The sequence below is a fragment of the Lupinus angustifolius genome, chromosome LG15 (assembly GCF_001865875.1).
Source record: "Lupinus angustifolius cultivar Tanjil chromosome LG15, LupAngTanjil_v1.0, whole genome shotgun sequence".
Taxonomy (NCBI): domain Eukaryota; kingdom Viridiplantae; phylum Streptophyta; class Magnoliopsida; order Fabales; family Fabaceae; genus Lupinus; species Lupinus angustifolius.
The window spans coordinates 12,681,316-12,705,729 of NC_032023.1; the positions used below are offsets into that span (position 1 = coordinate 12,681,316).

The 24,414-nt window shown below is 36.8% G+C and overlaps 2 protein-coding genes across 3 annotated transcripts; one reads left to right on the forward strand and one right to left on the reverse strand.

Moving 5' to 3' along the window:
* LOC109327705 lies at window positions 2,296-4,840 on the forward strand. The gene is made up of 4 exons (XM_019560870.1): window positions 2,296-2,557; window positions 2,671-3,883; window positions 3,992-4,303; window positions 4,774-4,840. The coding sequence occupies exons 1-4, from the start codon at window positions 2,296-2,298 to the stop codon at window positions 4,838-4,840; spliced, it is 1,854 nt and encodes a 617-aa protein (XP_019416415.1).
* On the reverse strand, window positions 5,770-12,337 carry LOC109328489 (developmentally-regulated G-protein 3). Of its 2 annotated transcripts, XM_019561974.1 has the most exons (11): window positions 12,166-12,337; window positions 11,682-11,735; window positions 10,593-10,766; window positions 9,844-9,915; window positions 9,215-9,274; window positions 8,515-8,624; window positions 7,226-7,525; window positions 6,749-6,940; window positions 6,269-6,320; window positions 6,078-6,151; window positions 5,770-6,035 (listed from the first exon to the last, which is right to left on the reverse strand). In XM_019561974.1, the coding sequence occupies exons 1-10, from the start codon at window positions 12,205-12,207 to the stop codon at window positions 6,101-6,103; spliced, it is 1,107 nt and encodes a 368-aa protein (XP_019417519.1). In that variant the 5' UTR covers window positions 12,208-12,337; the 3' UTR covers window positions 5,770-6,035; window positions 6,078-6,100. The 2 variants fall into 2 exon arrangements, with proteins under 2 accessions (XP_019417519.1, XP_019417518.1); XM_019561973.1 differs by having other exon boundaries at window positions 5,770-6,151.

The window sequence follows — 24,414 nt, forward strand, 5'->3', positions numbered from 1 at the left end:
CATCAACACTTGGGGAACTCTAACTTTAGCCTTCAACACAAGGTTCACGGCAAGCAAAGAGCAACCCAGGTCATCATACACACTGTCTGGCATTCGCCAAGGATCTAATGAATCCATCCGGGCATATCTAGATCGGTTTAATACCGAGGCCATGAAGGTGCATACTCTAAGCCCTGAGGTAGCAGTGTATGTCCTCGTTATGGGACTTCAAGAAGGTTTTTTCCGCACGGAATTGGCCAAATACACCGATCTTACCATGGAGGACCTCCGCTCCAAAGCCCAGCAATTCATCAATCTGGAAGAAACCCACCATATCCACGCCCATACTGAGCCCCAAACACATCACCCGTCACAGGAAACCAAACGACCAAGACTCCATGACCTACCCCGCGACCTATCCTCACTAACCAAAAAGGCCAAATACTCCACCTATACCCCCCTGAACGCCAGCCGCTCAAGGATTCTGCAAGAGGTCATCTCCACTCACCTCGTCCAACTTCCACGCCCACGCCCTACCTAGCCAGGCCCGCAAGACCGATCCAAATACTATGACTATCACAGTATGTTCGGCCACTTGACCAATGACTGCACACAGCTCTGTGATACCATCGAAGATCTCATCCAGGCTGATCATTTACAGCGATTCATTGCGGGCCTGGAGCAACGTCGGCGATTGCCACATCATCGTCGACCAGAGCCTTCAAGAAGGCGGTTCCCTCCATAATTTCAACAACGACGCCCTACCCCACGGCCTCAGGCGGATAGGCACCGAACAGATAACCGAAGGCCAAGGAGCCCAGTTGATATCAACACTATTTCAGGAGGTTTTGCTGCCGGGGGTACCTCCAGGACCGCCCAGAAGAAATATGTGTGGGAGGTAATGCACGTCGCTGCCAAAAACTCCCATCAAAGCCAGAGCTACAGATCAGCTCCCCCTATTACTTTCGACGATCGCGATTATGAAGGTGTCGTCCGAGAGCACGATGACCCCCTCGTCATCACCGCCAAGCTCAATAACAAGAAGGTTAGCCGCCTATTCATTGATCAGGGTAGCTCAGCTGACATTATTTTTCAGGATTTGTTTGAAAAAATGGAACTTCATGACCGCGATCTCCTACCATATGATGGGCAGTTGGTCGGATTTTCCGGTCAGGGAATCACCCCGGTCAGGGAATCACCCCCCAGGGGATATGTAGAGATTTGGCTAACAATCAGCGACCACCCTATGAGTAGGACTGTCCAAACAAAGTTCTTGGTCGTCAAGTGCGATTCAGCATACAACGCCATTATCGATCGGCCAAATTTGAACAGGCTTGAAGCGATCGTCTCTACGCCCCATCTATGCATGAAGTTTCTCTCAATCAGCCTCCAAGTCTGCACAGTAAAAGGGGACCAGCACTCGGCTCGCAGTTGCTACTAGATGAGTCTTCGCCCCCACTTCAGCAAACAGCACGCCTCCCCCCCCCCTCCAAAAGATCTCGGGGCGTGCATATGGTCGAAATGGATGTCTGGGCGGACGAAGGAGACTTTCGACCACAACCAGAAGGGGAAAAAACAACTCTACAGTTGGGCCAATCCCCAAGACAGGTAGTGTACCTTGGCAGTACCCTTCTGCCAAGCCAAAGGTTGAGGCTGGAGACATCTTTGAAGGCAAACTAGGACCTCATCGCCTGGTCAGTGGCAGATATGCCTGGTATAGATCCTTCCTTTGTCTGCCATCGGTTAATGACAAAACAAGGTGCTAAACCGGTGGCGCAAAGAAGGCGCAAAATGGGGGCTGACAGGACCAAGGAGGTCGCTTTGAAGGTAGCCAAGTTGCTAAAGGCGGGTTTCATCCGCGAAATCACCTACACCACGTGGTTGGCGAATGTTGTGCTGGTGAAGAAACCATGAGGGAAGTGGCGGATGTGCGTGGACTACACAGATCTCAATAAGGTATGCCCTAAAGACCCTTATCCTCTTCCAAACATTGACCATTTGGTGGATAATTCTTCAAGCTGTCAGTACTTGTCCTTCATGGACGCATATTCCGGGTACAATTAGATTCCGATGTACCCTCCCGACCAGGATAAAACAGCGTTCATCACTGATCAGGCCGCCTACTGCTACACTGTCATGCCTTTTGGGTTGAAAAATGTTGGGGCGACTTATCAAAGGATGATGAGTAAGATGTTTGCCGGCCAGACTGGAGAACACATGGAAGTTTACATGGATGATATGATCGCCAAAAGCCTCCCCAGCGAAGATCATGTATCCATTTTGAAAAATATTTTTCAACAACTCCGCAAGTACAACATGCGGCTCAATCCAGAAAAATGTACTTTCGGAGTAAAGGCGGGCAAATTCCTCGGTTTTCTTCTGACTAGTCGAGGGATTGAGGCAAATCCATCCAAATGCCAAGCGATCATCGACATGAGGAGCCCCCGCACGGTCAAGGAGGTCCAACAGTTGAATGGGCGACTAGCTGCGCTGTCCAGGTTTCTTCCGTCCGCCGCCAAACATTCACTTCCCTTATTTCAGTTGTTGAAGAAGAGCAAGAGGTTTGAATGGTCTGTGAGTTGCGAAGTGGCGTTCAACACTTTCAAACAATATTTGGCCGCCCCACCTATTCTCTCCAAGCCATTACCTGACGAACTTTTGTATGTATATCTGGCGTGTCCGACGGAGCAGTTGCGGCCGTGCTGATACGAGAAACGGTAGAAGGTCAAAACCCGGTCTATTTCACAAGCAAGGCCCTGCAAGGCCCAGAACTGAGGTATCAGAACCTGGAGAAAGTGGCTTATGCATTGTTGATAGCCACGCGAAGGTTGCGCCAATACTTCCAATCTCATGCAACGATTGTCAGAACCAACCAGCCAATCAGGAAAATTTTGCATAAGCCGGAGTTGGCTGGGCGGATGATCACGTGGTCAATAGAACTCTCTCAATTTGACATCCGTTTCGAACCTCGCACGGCCATCAAAAGCCAGGTCATATCTGACTTCGTGGCCGAATTGGCCGCACCAGAGGACGATCTAGAGCAGGTATGGACTATCTTTGTTGATGGATCTTCTAACCCGAGAGGTAGCGGGGCTGGAATTCTGCTGGAAGATGGGCAAGGAGTAACCATTGAGCATTCACTCACCTTCACATTTCCAACATCCAACAATCAGAAAGAGTATGAGGCTTGCATCGCCGGACTACAACTAGCAAAAGAAGTGGGCGCCCATAAGGTATTAATTTGCAGTGATTCCCAATTAGCTGTGTCTCAAATTACAGGTGCATATCCAACCAAGGATACCCTCCTCGAGAAATATCTGCTCAAAGTAAAAGAGCTCATGGCCGACTTCGGTGAAGCGACCATTCAGCATGTGCCCCGTGAAAGCAACGCCCGGGCAGATATCTTGTCCAAGCTCGCCAGTACCAAATGCCTCGGGAATAATTGGTCCGTCGTCCAGGGAACAGTCTACCACCCAAGTGTCATGGCAGTAGAACAAGTGGAGATCCTAGACAATTGGACGGGCCCTTTCATCCGATACATCCTCCATGGTAACCTACCCTCCGACTCAAAGGAGAAGCAACGGTTCCTCAGGTGTTGCTCTTGGTACACCCTGGTCCGGGGGACACTGTACCGACGGGGATTCACCACCCCCTTGCTTAAATGTCTTGGTCCAGAACTGGCAGATTACGTCCTCAGAGAGGTCCATGAAGGAAGTTGTGGGCACCACTTGGGCGCCGCCTCACTCGCCAAGAAAGTGTTACGAGCTGGATACTACTGGCCCATAATGGAAAAGGACACAACAGACCTCACTCGAAAATGCACTTGTTGCCAACTTTTCGCTGACTTCCACAAAGCCCCACCAGAAGAGTTAACCACAACACAAGCGCCTTGGCCTTTCTACAGGTGGGATATGGACATTCTGGGGCCTTTCCCTCAAGCACCTCACCAACCCACCTGCCAGCACGACAGACAGATTGCAGAACGGCTACCAAACCAGCAACGGTTCCTCAGGTGTTGCTCTTGGTACACCCTGGTCCGGGGGACACTGTACCGACGGGGATTCACCACCCCCTTGCTTAAATGTCTTGGTCCAAAACGGGCGGATTACGTCCTCAGAGAGGTCCATGAAGAAAGTTGTGGGCACCACTTGGGCGCCGCCTCACTCGCCAAGAAAGTGTTACGAGCTGGATACTACTGGCCCATAATGGAAAAGGACACAACAGACCTCACTCGAAAATGCACTTGTTGCCAACTTTTCGCTGACTTCCACAAAGCCCCACCAGAAGAGTTAACCACAACACAAGCGCCTTGGCCTTTCTACAGGTGGGATATGGACATTCTGGGGCCTTTCCCTCAAGCACCTCACCAACCCACCTGCCAGCACGACAGACAGATTGCAGAACGGCTACCAAACCAGCAACAGGCTAAAAGGCAGACCGCCTGACACGGAAAAAGCGACCCCCGACAATACCCTTAGTCGGCCACGTGTTGCACTACCTGCCAAGAGCCCAAAAGTCAGCTCTCCCCTCTATAAATAGAAGTCTCTACCAACAGGAAGTATCTCAATCTCTTTACTCTCTAACATTACTCACTCTATTACTTTCTACCTTCATATTCTCATACTCATATACATTTAACACCAAGTTCATACACTGACTTAATCGTCGGAGAACCTTTTCAGGTACCTCCACCAGCGGGTCCAGTTCTTCTACATCATCTTGCTACTTTGACGTCCTTCCTCTTCTCCATCCTCAGCAGCTGATCAACTATTGTTCCGTACCTTTGTGTTCTAGGAAAGAACAGTTGGAAAGTGTTGATCTCTTTCCAATGCCCAAAACGAATTCAACATCACAAGGGTGACCAAAGAGCCTTCATTAGAGTTCAGAATTGAAAATCAAAATACTAGCTTCAAATCCAAAGCCTTATCCGTAACCATGTTTACGTATGTTTTTTTCCAACAACAACATAGCACATTCGTTATGAATGTATTAGAAAACATTTCGGGTTCAAAATCACTTTTTTTTTAATGTAAACCAAAATTCGCTACTTTAACCCAACTTTGGGGCACTTCACATAGTGTACTTGATTAACTCAACTAAACCATATCATTTCATTAGCTCAAATCTTCCAGGTTAACCCCTTCAGTTTGTTTTGATGACTGAAAAGATACGTTTGCTATGTTTCTAAATGTATCAATCAAAACAAAGTGGTAATCTAAGCATTTAGACTCAATAGCATGTTGTCTGCCAATCATAATTTTAAATTGTGATCGAGAATTTGACATCCACAATTTTGAGTATTATGGTTGAGAGTCTCCAAAACCGCATATAGCCACAACCACCATTGTGGCAACATCTTTCCACACTCTCTCCATACTACGATTGCATTTAAAAACATGTTGCCAACTAACACTTCTACCCACAGTTCATCATTCTACCAATCAAATTGACCATGCTCCCCAGAATGACCACACGATCAAAGTATCTGATTCCTGAGAGTGACACTTATTGGAAAACACAACCACACACCCCGAAATAGATTAATTCCTTACCCAAAAGGATGAAAAAATATCCTTAGGGTTAGTTTGGGAGTTGGATTTTGGAGGGGAAGGAAGGGAAAGGAAAGGCTTGTAAGCCATCTCATAAGTGTATTTCATGGCTCCCAAGCCTTCCTTTTCCCTCCCTTCCCCTCCAAAATCCAACTCCCAAACTAACCCTTAGTAGTACCAAAATTGACCATGCTCAACGCATCAGATTGTACACAGGCATACCACCTGAATTATCTATATGTAGCAAAACCTGTTCTTTTTTATAATAACTCCAATTATTACAACCATTACTACTTTTAGATATGGGATAACCTCAAAACACATCATCTTCAAGACTGACGTGAAAAACGGTGCCCATTGACAACAAATAGTTTAACTATTCATCAAACTCTAATGCATTCAACCTAGGTCCCAACTGAAAAGATACAAGTAATTAGATTGTAATTTAACAACATTGGACAAAATCTCAGGGTGATTCTTGATTTTTCTGAGAACATCCTCTGATATCTCCTGCTGCCATCCTGGTTGGTATTCAAAAGATACTGTCTTGAATTCCTTTTGGCTACAACAAATTATATTTTCTTGATAATCTGAACCACGTCTTCATCTTCAAGTTCATGCTCCTGGTGTGTGACATTTCATTCCACTTAGTACATGTTTTTGGGGGGAGAAAAACGTAGAAACAAAGAACATGGATAATGAAGCAAAAAAAAACAGAGTAAAATGAATATGGTACCAACCTTGCCAACTCTTTGAGGTTTATGTTTCGCACTTGAACCCCACACCAGAGCACTGCATCATATTTTGGTAATATAAGCATTCAATAAAGGGAAGCAAAAAAAAAAAATTGCTGCAGGGTGGAGAACCAGGGTGAACTTGTTAATTCTAAGGTTTGATTTTCGTTTCTTTTTTTTCAGAAGAACAAAATGCCATGCTAGGAACAAGTGCTTTTCCCCAAACCAAGTTCATTCATCAAACTGAAGATCCATTTAATTTTATAGTAAGTTTAGATGAGCAGAGACAAAGCGATAGCCCAAATAAATGCTTCATACTAATAAAAAGTTTCCCAATAAAACTAGCAGCAGTTCATACCTTGATAGTTGAAAAAGCAAAGTTAATTTTCATATGTAATTGCCCCTCATTATACAAACATAGAGAAAGTGGTAAACATTGTGAAGGAATAAAACTTAAGATGTTAAGTTTATGGCAAAGATACTCACTACTTGAACTGTTTAAGCATATCCTTGTGGATGCGAGTGCAGAAGTCATCAACTGTCCTCTTCTTAGAGGACAATATTACAGGGTCTTCATAGTCAGGATTCATCCCTTTAGGTTTGGTATAAACACGAGTAAGATCAAGGTATTCCCAGATTTTCTCCAGAAGACCATCAAGATTCCACTCCAGGTGTGCACTGAAGAGTAGCCAGAAAAAATTAACAAGTTTTTACAAATATATCAACTTTTTAAATCAATTATTGTAAAAATCCTGACAAATAAGAGCCTGCCAGATAGAGATACAAAAGGAAACAGAGGAAGAGATCACAATTGTTTCCCTTTTACTTATGAAGTATATGTACAACGACTTTGATTTAGTTGCAAAAGAGAGATTACCTAACATCAGCTAAAGATATAATGAAGTAATAAACAAGGAAAAAAACATGGGAACATGCAAAGTACAAATAGATTTGAAGAATTACCTGATTGGGCAGTAATGAGGTAGCTTATCCAATATCTCCAGTTCCTCAAGGGTGATCTGATCAATCTTGTTCACAACATAGATACAAGGGATATATACTCGACTGCCCTCAATAACATCTATAAGATCATCCGCAGTGGCATCATACCTAAGAGTGATATCTGCATTGTGAATTCTGTACTCGCTGCATATAGCCTTCACAGTGTCAAGATCCAGATTTGTGTTGGCAGCAGTAGAGGTGAAATTAATTCCACCCTTCTCTTTCCTCCTAAAAGTCAGATTTGGCGGCTCTTTGTTTAACCTACAGTCATAAAACATATACGGATAATAAATGAGAAACGGATTATTAAGCCTTAGTCTCACTAGGTGGGGTCGGCTACATGGATCGATGCTCTACCATAAATCATGTTCATTGAAAAGCATTGATCTCTAAATCTTTCTAAATCATTTTACCTATGGTTTTTTGGTCTCCGTCTAACTCTAGAAATAGGGCTAACCTCCATTCTACTCTCCTTACTAAGGTTTTTAATGGGAGAAACAAACTACTATATAAAAACAACCAAACTTTTATCCCATTAGGAGGGGTCGACTACATGGATCAAACGACACAATAATTCTCTATCATAAATCTTGTTCATTGAAAAGAATTGATTTGTCTTTCTTTATCATTTTCATTTGATCTACTCTCCCTGTGGGCTTCTACCGGTCTCCTCCACACATTTGCAAACCACCTAAGGTGCAATTCTACCATCTTTTCTACAATAGGAATTACACCAACTTTCTCCCTACTCCGTTCATTTTTAATCCAGTTTTGTCTAGTGTGTCCACTCCTTCAACGGAACATTCTCATCTCTGTTACATGGAGACATGAAGTCTATTCTCTTGTTAAGATTTTATCGCCCAACATTCAGTCCCCTATAACATTGCAGGTCCATATTACTATGAGCAAAAAAAATCAAGAAAATCTCCTACCAAAATAATTGAAATGCACTAAAATATATGCAGATGATTTACATCTTCTCAATGGTATAACAGTCACAATAAAGCCCATAACATAGACTAAAAAACTCTGCAGCTCGCTCTCTACTACACTGGAAACTATTTATTGTGTTTCACAACAAACCAAGGTCTAAATATGCAAGTAAAAATAGATGTGTGGAAATTCTATTCTATCAAGTTCAATGCAAATAGTTGCTAATTTTTACTTCACTGCATTTAGCAAATAGAAACATTGTCAATAAGCGAAATTACATAATAGAAATGTTGTCAATAAGCAAAATTACATGTTACCTTATACCAAATCCCTCTAGCTCTTTTTCTATAAGACGCTTATGAGTTATTGGCTTTATTGCATCGAGAACAATTAAAATACAATTGCACGTCCTTGCAGTACTGATAACCTGGATTTGAAAAACAGTAAAAAAAAAGTCTGTAAACAAAATATGGAATATATGTTATGATTCAGTCCTTAATTGTTGCAAATGAAATATATGTAGGCAGAACATATATTATTAACAAATAAAGATAGCCATACAAGGTAATATTTATAATACAAGGAAGACAACATTAGCTTCTTTTACATAGAAACTTGGTAGAGCAAAATTAAAATAAGAGTAAAATCATGGCTTCAATCTCTTGAAACACTAGTCTTATTACGAGGAACGTGTAGAGTGGACTTAGCTTACAGTCATTAATTTATAGACTGCTCCAATGAGCTAGGAACCTTTCAAAAACAAGAAAGATTATGACAAAATATGAATCCACAATTTCTCTAAATACTGAAATGGTTCTCATAAATCTTATTTCAGCATTTAGCACACAACAAAAGATGATTAAAAACACTTTTTAAAAAATTCACGAGTTACCTCAACTACATAGCTGACTATACTTACATAAGACATGATTGGCTACTTGAAATTAGCTTGACACAAATGTTAACAAAACATGGTCAAAGTTTAAACAATGATGAGAGCATGTTATGTGTTTTTACCTGCCTTCCTCTACCTTTTCCATCCTTAGCACCCTCAATAATTCCAGGGAGATCCAGCAACTGTCAACCGAAATTGAATAATTAGCCCTTAAAATTGAGTATAACTGAAAAATGCATCACAGTGTAGATCATAGAATGACTATGTTGCAAGCAATGAAAATAATTCGAACTGGAGATAGATTTTTAGGAGTCAGTTGAATAACAAAAATAAAATTTGCAAAAAAACACATCTGCATCCACTGTAAAGACTTCATCTAAAAAGTAAATTGATGCCTAGTTTGACATTACAAAGAGGATTAGTGGTGCAGATTAAACTACCACTATGTTCCTAGTGTTTGCACCATCTAATCCACTTTGTAAATTATGCAACCCTGAACCTGCAAGAAGAGATATGGTTTCTAAGATTTGAATCCACAACCTCCGGGTCACAAGGCCACACTAGGGCACATCCTCAAGTGAATGATGCTCCTTCAATCTTCTCTCAACTATCATCAAAAGAGTGGCAACATTCATATTTCATTCAATCTTCCCTCAACTATCATCAATAAGAGGTACAACTAAATTTAGCTTTAGGCATCCCAAGTTTTTGTGTAAACTCACTAACAAATAGCTTACTGATGTGGTGGTACCTGAATTTTTGCTCCACGATATGTGATCACACCTGGGATGCAAGTTAAGGTAGTAAACTCATAGGAAGCAACCTACAATCCAAAATAAGCAAAAATATTTAGAAAATTATTTCACAGTTTAAATTTAGACACTTTAGAAAATTGATTTGTTTCCAAACACCTCGAACAAACACAAAATAATCCTGCATGCAATGAGGGTTGATTACTTAATAAACATCATGACTAACCCATTACCCAAAAGAAAAAGTAGTACACTCAAACTCTATTCCTTATCCCCTTTTCAAAAGAGGAGAAAAGTGAAACAAAGGACAGATATATTGTATGTATGATTGAAAGAATCGTCAAAGTTGAATCAACAGAAGGGAGAAAACTAAACTAAACAGATCATCAAACCACACATAAATCAGGTGGATAACACAACATAGGTTCAAATTCAAAAGGTTGAGAAGGGATTAGTTATTCCACCGAAAGCTTTAGTAAATCAACTCTTTTATTTTAGCCACATGTTTCTGATGACCTTAAATTCTCAAAAGCTTCTTTTTCCTAAAATTGACATATCTTTATCTTCTCTCTACATAGGTTCTAATTTGCTTTTCTTCTGGGGTCCAAACTCCAAAGTTGCACTTCCTTTGGGCTCTATTGAATCAAACTCACTTTCCAAAACATGAAAACAAAATAAAATATTGGCCTTTATGATTGATATACCTGCATAGAGAAGAAAATGTATGAGATGTTAAATACTTCCATACCTCTGAAAATGTCCCAGTCAATTTATTCAGTAGAGTAGATTTTCCAACTGAAGGGAAACCCACTAGACCAACTCTTGAATCCCCACTCTTAGTAACATCAAAACCTTCACCAGCACCTCCACCTCCTTTTGTTGAAGGTGTAAGGAGTTCTCTCCGCAGCTTTGCAAGTTTAGCCTGGCACCATAAGTTGAATCAACCAACTCCTCAACAAAAATAGCAACATAAAAGAGGTATAGTGGTATGGAGAAGAGGAAGGTCAAAAAAGAGGGCCAATAAGGAATAATATTCTAACAATAAAATATACTTATGGGTGGTTGATTCCACATAGAAGCAGAATAAGGAAACACTCATCTTGCCTTCAATGTCACATATCAGAAGAAACTAATACCAAGGATCGACCATAGAAACAAAAAAAACAAAGAGATAAACGGTATAAAAATCCATAATTGACAAGTTCTATTAAATTATTTAGCACTTTCACCCCAAATTAACATACAAATACTAGCATCACTTGCGTAAAATTATAAAGTAATTATTATACAAATAAAGAGAGTTCTCTGTGATGGATAGATAGTGGAAACAATGTAGGCCAAATGCATGGGCGCTTACAAATTTAACTTCCACTATGAAATATTAGCAGTATAATGTATGTCTTATAATAGATTGAAATGAACTAGGCCAGAGCCATGGGCAGAATCCACTTCAAGGCCTATACCTACAAATCCAACTGATCAAATGTAGGGGAAGGGACAATCATAAACAAGATGCATTTCCACATGCTATCCCTATATGAGAATAAAGTATCTCCTGTGAGGAGATACTTCATTATCTAAAATTATACCCTTCAACCAACTCATACAAGGTCTTGACAATATTTCAGTACTAGAAAGAAACATCTCCTACAATATTTGGGGGCAAATTTTATCAAATTGTCTTCAAGAATCAACTCAACTAAAACTGAAACAGGTGCCACCAACATCCATAAAAATAAATAATAAGCAGTACAGCACACTATTTATTAATTATACTGATCTATTTTATCCCTGTATGTCATTTAATAACCAAAAAATACACCAACATATTATTAACCTTCAGCAAACCCAAATGGTGTGCAGTAGCCTTGTTCTTCTGAGTCTTCGCCATCTGCATAACATGAATGACAATGATCATTCTCAAAATAATAACTACATGATAAAACAGACTTCGCAGCTAACTACAATTCCTGCATTTTGAATCTACTGTTCCCAATAAATTAAAACTTCTTAGTTCTTAGCAAATCAATCAAAGATATACATTTATATTTAAATCATATAAAATAAAATAAAATTATAAACACTGAAGCTTACTCAAAAATAAAAAATCAGTGATTCGTAATAAAACCGCAGTAGAGAAACAACTCTTACTTTTTAATAAATTAGTTCAAAGTGCTAAATCAAACAGTGACTACCGAAAAACTAGTGTTTCTCTGGTATAAATTGAACGTCTATAAATATTATCCTATATTGATTTCAGAATATAATAGAAATGAATGAAGTAGCAATTGAGACAAAAGCATGGGGATAGGTATAGGTACCTCATCTTCGATGTCTTTGATTTTCTGCATAACCGTCGCCATTTTTGAATGAAGATAGAATCTCAGTAGCAACGTAAAACAGATTCAGAATACTCGTTTCTTGTAGTGAAGTTGGAGAAGAGAAAAATGGGAGCGGAGAAAGAAGGTGCTAGAAGAAAGATGAAGAAATGATGCTGGGATGAATGTGTTTACGGCAGGGTCGAAATTATGATGCTTTCTTAAGGCCCAATTACTTATGGGTGGGCCCTTAATATGTAGCCCAAAAGAACCTACGTTATTGGGTTTGACTTCCTTTTAGATCCACGAATCCCCAACCCCTTTTTCACCCTAGTGTTTTCTAAGTTTTTTATAGAGAATAAAAAAATGAATTTTTTTTTATTCATCTCACAAATAAATTTCATAGTTTAAAAGTTTACCATTTTTATTTTTTTCTTCAAATATCAATTCGTAAATTAACCACAAATTTATGCCGTAATATAAAGTGATTGAAGTGAAAATAGTTCTTATATAAAATTGTAAAAATAATAAATTCAGGTCAAATAATAATACAATGAATATTTAACATTAAAATTTATTTAATGATTACATAATAACAAAAAAACGTTATGTGGTTTTATATTATAATATTGATCATTCAAATAAGATTTAATGATTCATATTAATTCTTATTATTTTTCACAATAACAATTGTTTACACTTGAGTGACCGTCTATATGAGATAAATGACTTAAGTGATATCAATTACCATATAAAAATTATGAGAAAAATAAACATGAGTCATACAACCATATATTGATAGTTAAAATTTAAAATTAGTTAATGATCACTTAAAAAGTTGTGCATTTATCTTTTACTCTTCATGATTCAAAGTAAATTTCAATATTTCATATTAATTGTTTCACATTTTAACAATAATAAATGCTCTCACTTTTCTTATTTAGCAGCTTTCTATGAGTAGGAAGTGACCCTTAAATGACAATGGTTTCATATAAAAATTGCAAAAACAATAAATCATAAATACATAATTATATATACACCGGAAATATTTTATAGTTATTAGATATATACTTTTTATATTAAAATGTTCATACAATTCCATTTAAAAGTCTCAATTATTTTTATATATGTATTCACCCACACTAATGTACTTATATGTATGTATATATAACAATGATCAAAATTCGAATTGATGAACAAACATAAATTTGAACATTTTAACTCACTCAATAGCTCATCAACTTTAGTTTATCCATTTTAAACTAACAAATAGTACAAAGTAAATTCAACTCAATATAGTCTTTAATAAATCAAACTGGCTCCAATTAACTCATTTCCACTCATTGTGAGAGCGTGATAGTGGGTTTTTCTTTGGAAAGAATGCAACAAATTGTCTGCTCAATTTGCATGCAAATCAGTGTTGATAAGAATAGGTACATTGGAACTTTAGCACCTCAAGAGAAGTGGGGCGGTGTGGTAAGGTAAGAGGGAGAAAATTATGGAAGAGATAAAGAGACACTCCATTCAAACTCGGGGAGATGAATAAGGAAAAAAATATAACACACGGGTGGAGCAACACCTTCATTTGAAGGAGAAAAACTGAGAATTGTAAGGGAAATAGATCACAATTATCCTAAGACTAGATAAGGCGAGTCCATTCCATCAATCTTGGATCTTGACCCGGCAACCGGACAATTTAAAAAGGTATGTTGTTCATTGGACAATATCCAAACAATAGTACAACGATCACCTCTTTAATCCATCTATATATGAATGTCATGTCGTCTGAACAATACAGATCTCTACAGCATATCACCTGTATAATGCATTCACTTTATATCATGCGACAATGACAGACCTACAATATGGCTACTTACCTTACCACAGACTATAAGTCAACTTTTTACAAAGTATGTACCTGTCAGAGCCATCCAACACGGGTAAAGCAACTCCTGTTTGTTTAGACCCTTAGTATTAGTATTAAGCTTTTGCCACAGTTTACACTAACCAAAATTGTAGTTCAACCTCACATATTTTAGATAAATAACAACACTTTCGTGTGCTTCCTATTTGATTGCAGTAGTATATTGTGATGATTAACATTGCTTATAATATGTTGTTGTATTGAATATATACAATAGTGCATCACACAATAAGCATTGTCATATATTTCATACATACAACATTGCATCGTACACAAAGTATTGTCATAGATTTCACACATAATATAACAGACATTATATCAAACACGTAACAAGAATGTCTAAGTCCACCACATTTACCAGAGATTTGACAATATAAACGTCATTCCAAAAACTCAATTCATAAACTATTGCATGAAGTGATTTCCTTTACTTCAAATCCATTAACCCAAAAGATTATATGCAGTAATGAAATGGACAAAAGTGATGAAGATGTAAAGGACAAATGTATGAATTTCTTTTCTTCCTTAACTGAAGAAATACGAAGACATAAAGACATAATTTAGATTCAACATAATAAGAATCAAATTAAAATTTACATAGAAAATATAGATTAAAAAATAATAGTCAAATGCAAGAAAAACATATAGAGATTGCAAGTTTGATAAGTCACCAACAATTCCACATAGCTTCAACCTTGTCATTTCTTATATTATAAAATAAGTAGTTAACATAGATGTAAATGCAAGCAAAAAGATTGAAAATTGACTAAAAGAAAAAGATAATGAAAAGACTTTCTTGAGCCAAGCAAAAAGGAAGTGACTAAAGATCATCTTGAAGAAAGGGAGAATCTCTAGCCAAGTAAAAAGAAGTGGCTATGGTGAAACCATCATCAATGCTCTTTTCTTTTGGCCACATAATCTTCAACAGATTTGACTATAAATAGGAGTGCTCCAAGCCATTGTAAGACACATCAAATACTTAGCTTAGTGCATATTCTCTCTTCTTGTTCTCTTGTTCTAATTGTGTGAGAAATACTTGAGTGAGAGTGAAATTGGATGTACATGGATTTTGGGAAGTGAGTGAAACACTTGTGGTTCTCTTTTATCATAGTAGAATAATCTTTGTTGCTCTTCAGCCATGGACGTAAGCAAATTGCCGAACCACATTAAACTATTGGTGTCATTTTCTCTATTATATTTTTTCCATGGGTCTTTCGTATCAACAAACTGGTATCAGAGCTCGTAGAGCTCTTGTATGCTAAGTCGTACGATCTAAAATAAAATTCTTAGTATGCTCTGTGTTTGCAGCATTGTCTGATCTTACACGCCAGAAAAAAATTGTTCTTGTTACTGGAAAAGTATAGTAGTGTGAAAGTGCATGTCTAAGTAAATTTTGTCTTAGGAAAGACTTGGTATTTAAGTGTATCTGTTAAAACTCACCCCTCTTTCCTAGGAACTTTCCTTGTATATGTTCATGGACTACGATATTGTTCCAGTAAACGGTTATCATGGCGAGTGTTAAATTTGATTTGGAGAAATTTAATGGAGAAAATAATTTTGACCTACGGTGATTGAAGATGAAAGCTCTAATAGTTCATCAAGGCTTGGGCAAAGCCTTGGAAGGTAGAAACAAGCTACCATAGAGTCTGATCGAGGACGAGAAGGATGAAACGTTGGAAAAAGCACATAGTGCAATTTTGTTTTGATTGGGATATGAAGTTTTGCAAGAAGTGTCAGATGAAACTAGAACTGTTTCATTATAGTTGAAGCTAGAAAACTTGTATATAACGAAGTCACTCATAAACAGACTATATTTGAAGAAAATAATATATACTCTTCAAATGCATGAAGGAAAGCCCATAAAATATCATTTGGATGAGTTTAACAAAATTATTCTTGATCTAAAGAATATCGATGTTAAAATTGAAGATGAAGACCAAACAATTCTTATACTATGTTCTTTTCCAAGTTCTTACGAGCACTTCATATACACCATGATGTATGGTTGAGAAGATCTGACCTTGGACAAAGTACACCATGATGTATGGTTGAGAAGATCTGACCTTGGACAAAGTAAAGGCGACGTTGCACTCGAAAGAACTAAAAAAAAGAGTATTAGATTCGAGATCTGAAGGCTCAGGTGATAGTCTTTTTGCTACAGGAAGAATAGAGAGGCGAAATCAATTTTGTGAAAGAGAGAAATCTAGGTCCAAGTCTAAAGCAAAACCTAGAAAGTATAAATGCTTTCACTGTCACAAGGAGGGGCATATAAGAAAGAATTTCCTAGAGCGCAAAGGCAAGGAAAAGATTTATGAATATGGAGATGCAGCAGTAGCAAATGGCTATGATAGTGCAGATGCACTAATAGTCTCAAAGCACGACTCACAAGATGAATGGATACTTGATTCTGGGTGCTCATATCACTTATGTCTCATTAAGGATTGGTTTTCCACTTACCAACCCTTAGATGGGGGAAAGGTCCTTCTGGGAAATAATGCTCCCTGCAAGGTCACCAACATCGGCACAATTAGAATCAAGATGTTCGACAGAATTGTAAGGATGTTGATAGATGTAAGGCATGTTCCAGAATTGAAGAAAAATCTGATTTCCTTGGGAACGCTAGATTCAAAAGGTTGTAGATACAAAGGTGAAGGTGGAGCTATAAGAATATCTAAAGCGCTATGGTTGTAATCAAAGGAAAGAAAGAGAATAGTCGCTATATGTTACAAGAAAACACAATTATGAGTGTTGCTGCTGTTTCCTCAATATCTGATTCTGATGTAACCAAACTATGACATATGAGAATTGGTCATGTTAGTGAAAGATGTCTGGTCGAGTTGGCCAAACAAGAATTACTATGCGGTCAACAAATTGGGAAGGTAGACTTTTGTGAACACTGTGTTTTTAGAAAGCAATGTCAGATAAAATTCAATGTTGCAGTTCATCGAACAAGAGGCATGTTGGATTATGTATATTCTGACTTGTGGGGTCCTTCCCAAGTACCTTCTCATGGTGGTAGTAGATACATGTTAACATTCATTGATGACTATTCAAGGAAGGTGTAGATCTTCATTATAAAACATAAAAGTGAAGCATTTGTAAAGCTCAAATAGTGGAAAACCTTTATCGAAGAGCAAATCGAGAGGCACACTCCACAAAAAAATGGAGTTGCATAACGAATGAATAGAACCTTACTTGAAAGGACAAGATGTATGTTGTCAAATGTTGGATTTCCAAAAGAATTTTGGGCAGAAGCTGTCAATACAACTTGTTACTTGATCAACAAAAGTCCATCAACGACCATTGGTTTCAAAACTCTATAAGAGATGTGGTCGAGTATTCCGGAAAATTATGAAAATTTAAGGATAGTTGGTTGTCCTGCATATGCTCATAACAAAGAAGGAAAACTTGATGTAAGAGCATTGATATGCATATTTCTTGGATATCCTGATGGTGTGAAAGGATATAAGTTATGGTGGCCAAAGAAAAGAACATGCATCATTAGTAGAGATGTTACTTTTATTGAAGCTAAAATTTTAAAGCCTCATAAAGAGCCATCAAGTGAAAATGAAGATCCTAATATATTGGAGAAGGTAGAGTTTGAGGTGGAGCCAACAAAAGAAAAAAAAAACACTTGATCAAGAAGAAGAAGTCAGTGATGCATGTACTAATAATGATATCTCTCAATTACAACATTATCAGTTGGCTAGGGACAAGCAAAAGAGACATATAAAACCTCCAAAAAATTATAGTTATGCTGATCTGGTGTCACACGCTCTATTTTAGAAAAGTGTAGGAAAGTTGTGAGAAAAGTGTGAAAGAGTTATGAAAAAGTTGTGAAAAACTTGTTCTTCATTGTGAGTTCTAAGACCTTTAAATATGATTTCCAATCAGTCATTGTGCCTTTATGAAAGAGTAGGAATTGTTTGGAATGAAGACATTTCGTTTGGGATGAAAACCTTTGAGTTTCAAATCTAAAAAACTAATGTAACAGCTCTCAGTAACCGATTACAGCAAGTTGGTAATCAGTTACCCAAACGTGATGTTTTGAAAAATTACATGGAGTAATCGATTACTCACTTGAGTAATCGGTTACTCAAACTCTCTGTCCAACAGTGAATTTAAAATTCACTTAGAGTAATCGGTTACTCAAATTTGAGTAATCGGTTACTCCAATTCAAATTTTGTTGGATAACTGATTCTCACTCATGTAACCTGTTACTCAAATTGCATTAACCTGTTACAGTATTTTGAAAAATGTTTCCATTTAAAACTTAAGTGTTTCAATTTTTTTTAAATATTTTGAGCATTACGACTTTGGTATATTAAAGAGTATAGGATAGAAGTACCTATTTAGACCCAGACTAATTGTCTTGAAGTTTTAATCTTCTTGGTCTTCATAAGTAATCTTCCTTTTCTTCTTTTTGGTGATGTTGGTGTCTTCATCAAAACCTTGTCAAGGTCAGGAGCAAATATCTTCTTCACAATCTCCCCCTTTTTGATGATGACAAACCAAGATCTTTTGACAATGTAGTTTTCTTGAGAGCATCATACTTTGAGATATGTTGAAGTTTGACTTGAGTATGCTCCCCCTATCTTGTATGCTCCCCCTTTCTTTTGGAGTAATGTGCCTGAAATAATTTTACAGAAAATACACTTCCCCTAACTTTTCTCCCCATTTTGACTTCATCAAAAAGTAGAAAAGTAAAGAGATTCGAACACAATATATAGCATACAAACACTTATATAATCAAGATATATCAATATGATATCATATACTCATGTATGAATCAAGATATAGATAAGTAAGTATTGAACTGCATAAATAAAATGTTTTAAACATGTATCCACGAATGGAACAATAAAGCATAAAACATCATAAAATAACTTGTCTAGGAATATGCAGCAATACCTTAAAAACAATAAATAAGCAGAATTAAAAATTTGTCCGAATTTTGAAAATAATACAACCAGAAAATCCTAAAAACAGATATTCTAAGACTCAAGCTCCGAATTGTCTTCATCAATATCCATGCTATCCATCCTAGAGGAGAGGCAATGAAGTTCATATTAGATTTGTTGATTCTGAGAGTCGAGAGCATCCATCCGGTTAGTGATGTAGCCTCGGAGAGAAAAAAACTCATCCATATTCATTTGGTTCGTAGGCATGGCAGTAGATGAAGACGATTGAGCATGAAACTCAGACGGTTGTGGTTCAGGAGGGTTATGAGGTTCAGGTTCAGATGGTTCAGCAACAGCAGTCGGTTTATCGGTTCTATGTTTATAGGTGCGGGTTCGAGGGTCTTGGGTGAAACCCATTTTGTGGATCACTTCCATATCAATTTAGCTTTCTCGAAGATTCACAGGAACCTTTGTTTCACCATTTATAGAAACACCGAAATACTGAAGAATGTTGGTTGTGAAGATTGCATATGGCAAAGGACTTTGAGAACTTCTAACATTCCACATTTGTCTCATTATCATTAGAGCTCAATTGATCTTGATGTTAAACTTTAAAGCATACATCAATTGGAGTTCTATGTCACTTATTTGAGAATGATTTGAAAATTTTGGTAAGATGACATAGCTCAAAAAATAATGAAGCAAACGGTCCTCAAGCTTGAGATATCCAACAGATATGATGTCTCGGTTTTTTACGCGGTCTCGTCAAAGCCCTGTTGCTTACGCATTTTTATTTCCGTTTTTGAAAGTCTACATATAGTATGATAAAAATCCTTCCAATCATAATTATCTCATTCACACACAAGGTCGTAACCCGTTATGCTACCTTGAGAGGGTATGTTAAATAGCAATGAACTAAAGATTTTAAGATCCAAAACAATGTCTTTTCCTTTGACATAGGAAGTAAGATGATTTTTACGAAAGTTCATGTTACAATAAAATACTCGCACAAGTTCTGGATAAATTTCATTTGTCTCACAACAAAAATCAAAAAGGTTTTGTTGACGTAAAAGATAAGGGAAAAGAAAATCTTCAAACTCAAAATTTCCAACATTACCGAATTTTGGAGTAAAAATAATGCGTCCATGGAAGTATTCTTCAAACACTTTCCATTGTTCCTCATTAGCTAGAAGACTTGCCAAATCCAGAGGGTTGGACTCCATAGAAGTAGTTCATTGCCTCTTTTGAGTCGTGGAGGTGCGTTGCCTCTCGGTTTTTGAAGAAGAAGCCATGGATTTTCGGTTTTGAAGGTTTATGTTTTGAGGGTTTTTAATTTAGGTTACTAAACACGAAAATGAAGGTTTAGAAGTGAAAATGTGATAAGAATAGACACAAAAATCACTTAAAAAGGTTCAAAAACGAAGATTTTAGGGTTTGAGAGGGTTGAGCAAGAGAGAGCACGAGTTGATGAGGAAGATGAGTCTGAAAAAGTTTATAAATGCAGAAAAAATACATATATAACAGCACAGAGTAATCGGTTACTCATTTTGAGTAATCGGTTACTGAAACACGCAGTTGAACCCTATAATCGGTTACTCTCCAATGTAATCCATTATTGACCCCAGATAAAAAAAAAACTTATTTTTAGGCAAAATTAAGCTATGAAAATGATTTTTAGCCCAAAAATTGAAAATTTTAAACATAAATAAACACATTTATGTTCAAGTAGGCATGAAATAGATATAATGAAGTATACATATAGTCATATATAAGCATTTAAGATAAGTTTGCTTCATCAAGAATGCCTAATTCTCGTCTAATTTTATAGAAATGTTCTTTTGTCAAAGGTTTAATGAATATATATGCTAGTTGGTTATGAGTATCAATAAATTCTACAGACACATCCTTCTTTTGGACATGGTCCCTAAGGAAGTGATACCTTATACCAATGTGTTTGGTTCTTGAATGCATAACCGGATTCTTTATGAGGTTTATTGCACTGGTATTGTCACATTTTAAAGGAGTGCAACCCAAGTCTAAACCATAATCTCGTAATTGTTGCTTAAGCTAGAACACTTGGGCACAACAACTACCTGCTGTAATATATTCAGCTTCATCAATGCTTAGGACTACACATGCTTGTTTCTTACATGACCAAGAAACTAAAGCATTCCCTAAAATATGACAAGTACCACTTGTACTTTTCCTCTCAGTTTTGCATCCAGTAAAGTCTGAATCTGAATATCAAACCAAGTCACATATACTTTCTTTTGGATACCACAGTCCAACATTAGTTGTGCCTTTAAGTTATTTCATTAATCTCTTAACAGTAACTAAGTGTGATTCTTTTGGTTTGGATTGATAGCGAGCACACAGACACAAACTAAACATGATATTAGGTCTACTGGCAGTTAAGTATAAAAAAGATCCAATCATACCTCGATACTTCAATATCTCAATGGATTTTCCTACTTCATCCGTATCGATGTAAGTTCCAGATCCCATAGGAGTAGCTATTTGCTTGCATCCATCCATGTCAAATCTTTTTAGCAAACCTTTGAAGTATTTGGATTGACTAACGAAAATATCATTGTCAAGCTGTTTGATTTGTAATCCAAGAAAGTAATTTAACTTCCCCATCATAGACATTTCAAACTCTCCTTGCATCATATTTCCAAAATCACTACGTAACAACTCATTAGTAGAACCGAAAATAGTATCATCTACATAAATTTGAACAAGTAGAGTATGATGATTTATTTTCTTTATGAAGAGAGTAGTTTCGACCTTTCCTTTGTTGAAACCTTTTTCAAGTATAAATTTAGTTAGACGATCATACCATGCGTGAGGAGCTTGCTTTAAGCAATAGAGAGCTTTCTTTAATTTGTAGACATGAGAATGATGTTTGTAATCTTCAAAACCAGGAGGTTGTTCAACAAACACTTCTTCTTGAATGTAGTCGTTGAAGAAAGCACTCTTTACATTCATTTGATATAACTGAAAATTCAAAGAGCAAGCATATGCAAGTAATAGCGTAATATCTTCAAGTCTAGTGACCGGAGCAAAGGTTTCATCAAAATCAATACCTTCTTCCTGGTTGTATCCTTGGGCTACTAGTCTAACTTTATTTCTAACTATAATACCATTTTTATCAGATTTATTTCTAAATATCCACCGAGTTCCAATAACATGCCTATTTTTAGGTCTAGGAACAAGTTCCCAAACTTCGTTTCTCTCAAACTGGCAAACTGGTTTAATTCTTTTTGCATAGCAAGAATCTAGTGTTCATCCTGATTGCTTCATCAATCTTGGAGGGTTCGATTTGAGAGACGAAGGCATGTTAAGACAAGCTTTATCAAGCATTCATCGGGTTGCGATACCAGTATTTAATTCAGTAATAATATTTTCAATTGGATGGTATCGATGAGTTCTCCACTCTTTTGGTAAATCTGAATGAGTATGCTCCTCTTGAGATGGTAGGTTATCATTCATTTTCAATTGCTCAATAACAGTTATAGATTCAATAATAGAAATTTCATTTGAAGAGGAACTTGGTAGTTCCTCCTCATCAGGAGTTATCACATCTTTTATCTCAGTATTGGTTTCATCAAAAGATACATGAACTGATTCTTCCATGGCTTGTGTTCTTTTATTAAAAATTCATTAAGCTTTACTCGTAAGAGAGTAGCCTAGGAAGATGCCTTCATCTTCTTTTGCATCAAACTTGCCCAAGTTATCCTTTCCATTATTTAAAACAAATCATTTACAACCAAATACATGTTAATGAGAAATGTTTGGTTTTCTACCTTTAAAGAGTTCATAGGGGGTTTTCTTGAGAATAGGTCTTATGAGAACTCGGTTCGAAACATAACAAGTAATACTTACTGCATCTTCCTAGAAATATTTTGGGAAGTTAGTTTCATTCAACATTGTTCGAGCCGATTCTTCTAAAGACCTATTCTTTTTCTCTACAACACCATTTTGTTGTGGTGTTCTAGGAGCAGAAAAGTTACGATGGATACCAAGATCATCACAGAATTCATCAAAAGAAGAGTTTTGAAATTCTCCCTCATGATCACTTCTTATAGCAACGATTTTAAGTGATTTTTCATTTTGTACTCTTTTAGCATAAATGCTAAAGGCTTTGAATGCCTCATTCTTATGCACTAAGAATAGAGTTAGTGTATCTCGAAAAGTCATATACTATAACGAGGGCATAGTAGTCACCACCATAAATTTTTGTCCTGAGGGGCCAAACAAGTCCATATGTAGTAACTGCAATGGTCTATCAGAAGAAAACATGTGTTTTAGTTTGAAAGAAGTTTTTGTTTGTTTACCCATTTGACAAGCACTGCATAGTTTGTCTTTAACAAACTTCATTTTGGGTAAACCAACAACTAAGTCTTTCATTATAAGTTTGTTCAAATGGTCCATGTGAATGTGAGCAATTCTCCTATGTCATAGCCATGCATCATGATTATCGTTTGCAACTAAACATGTTATTAGCAAAGATGAATTCATATCAATCATATATATATATATATTGTTTATTCTCTTACCAACTACTTTAAAGTGATGAAGATTCTTACTTTCTATGATGTACTTATCTGGGTAGAATGCTACATGAAAGCCTTTGTCACATAGTTGACTTATGCTAAGAAGGTTGTGCTTGAGTCCTTCAACATATAACGCACCTTCTATAATAGTTGAGGGAGGCTTGCCAATTCTACCAACTCCAAGAATTCTTCCTTTGTTATTATCACCATATGTGACATATCCTTTGTCACTTGGAGTAAGGACAGAGAATTTTGATTTGTCGCCCGTCATGTGTTTTGAGCAGCCGCTATCCAAATACCATATAACTGTCATATTATGTTCAACTTCTAATAATGAAATGACAAATAACATAATTTACTTACCAAATATAAGTTTTTGTTGTGTTAAATTACGTACTTAATATTCTATTTTAATAATATTGGTTGTGATATAAAATATATTTTTTGAAGTAATAAACAATTGTATTTTTCGTATATATATGACCAAATTGTGTTATATATGAAAAACTAACATATGAGTTTCTGTTAACAATTTGGATTATTTTCATGTAATATTTACTCGAGTTATATCTTTCAAAATAAAATTAAATGATTTCATAAATACATATTAAGTAATAATTAAAACAAATATTTTTTGAATATATAACTTCTAACAATGCTTATTGTAAAAAACATTGTTCATATGTCACCTTTAATTGCGTTTATTTAAGCAAACGATATTAAATAGATTCAAATCAACAGTAATTACTTGAAAAATGCTGTTAAATATGTTAGACAAACATACAATAGCATTTCTTGAAGAAAGCGATATTAAAACTATATCTACCTATCAAATTTAACAACACTTATTTAGACAAACATACAATATGT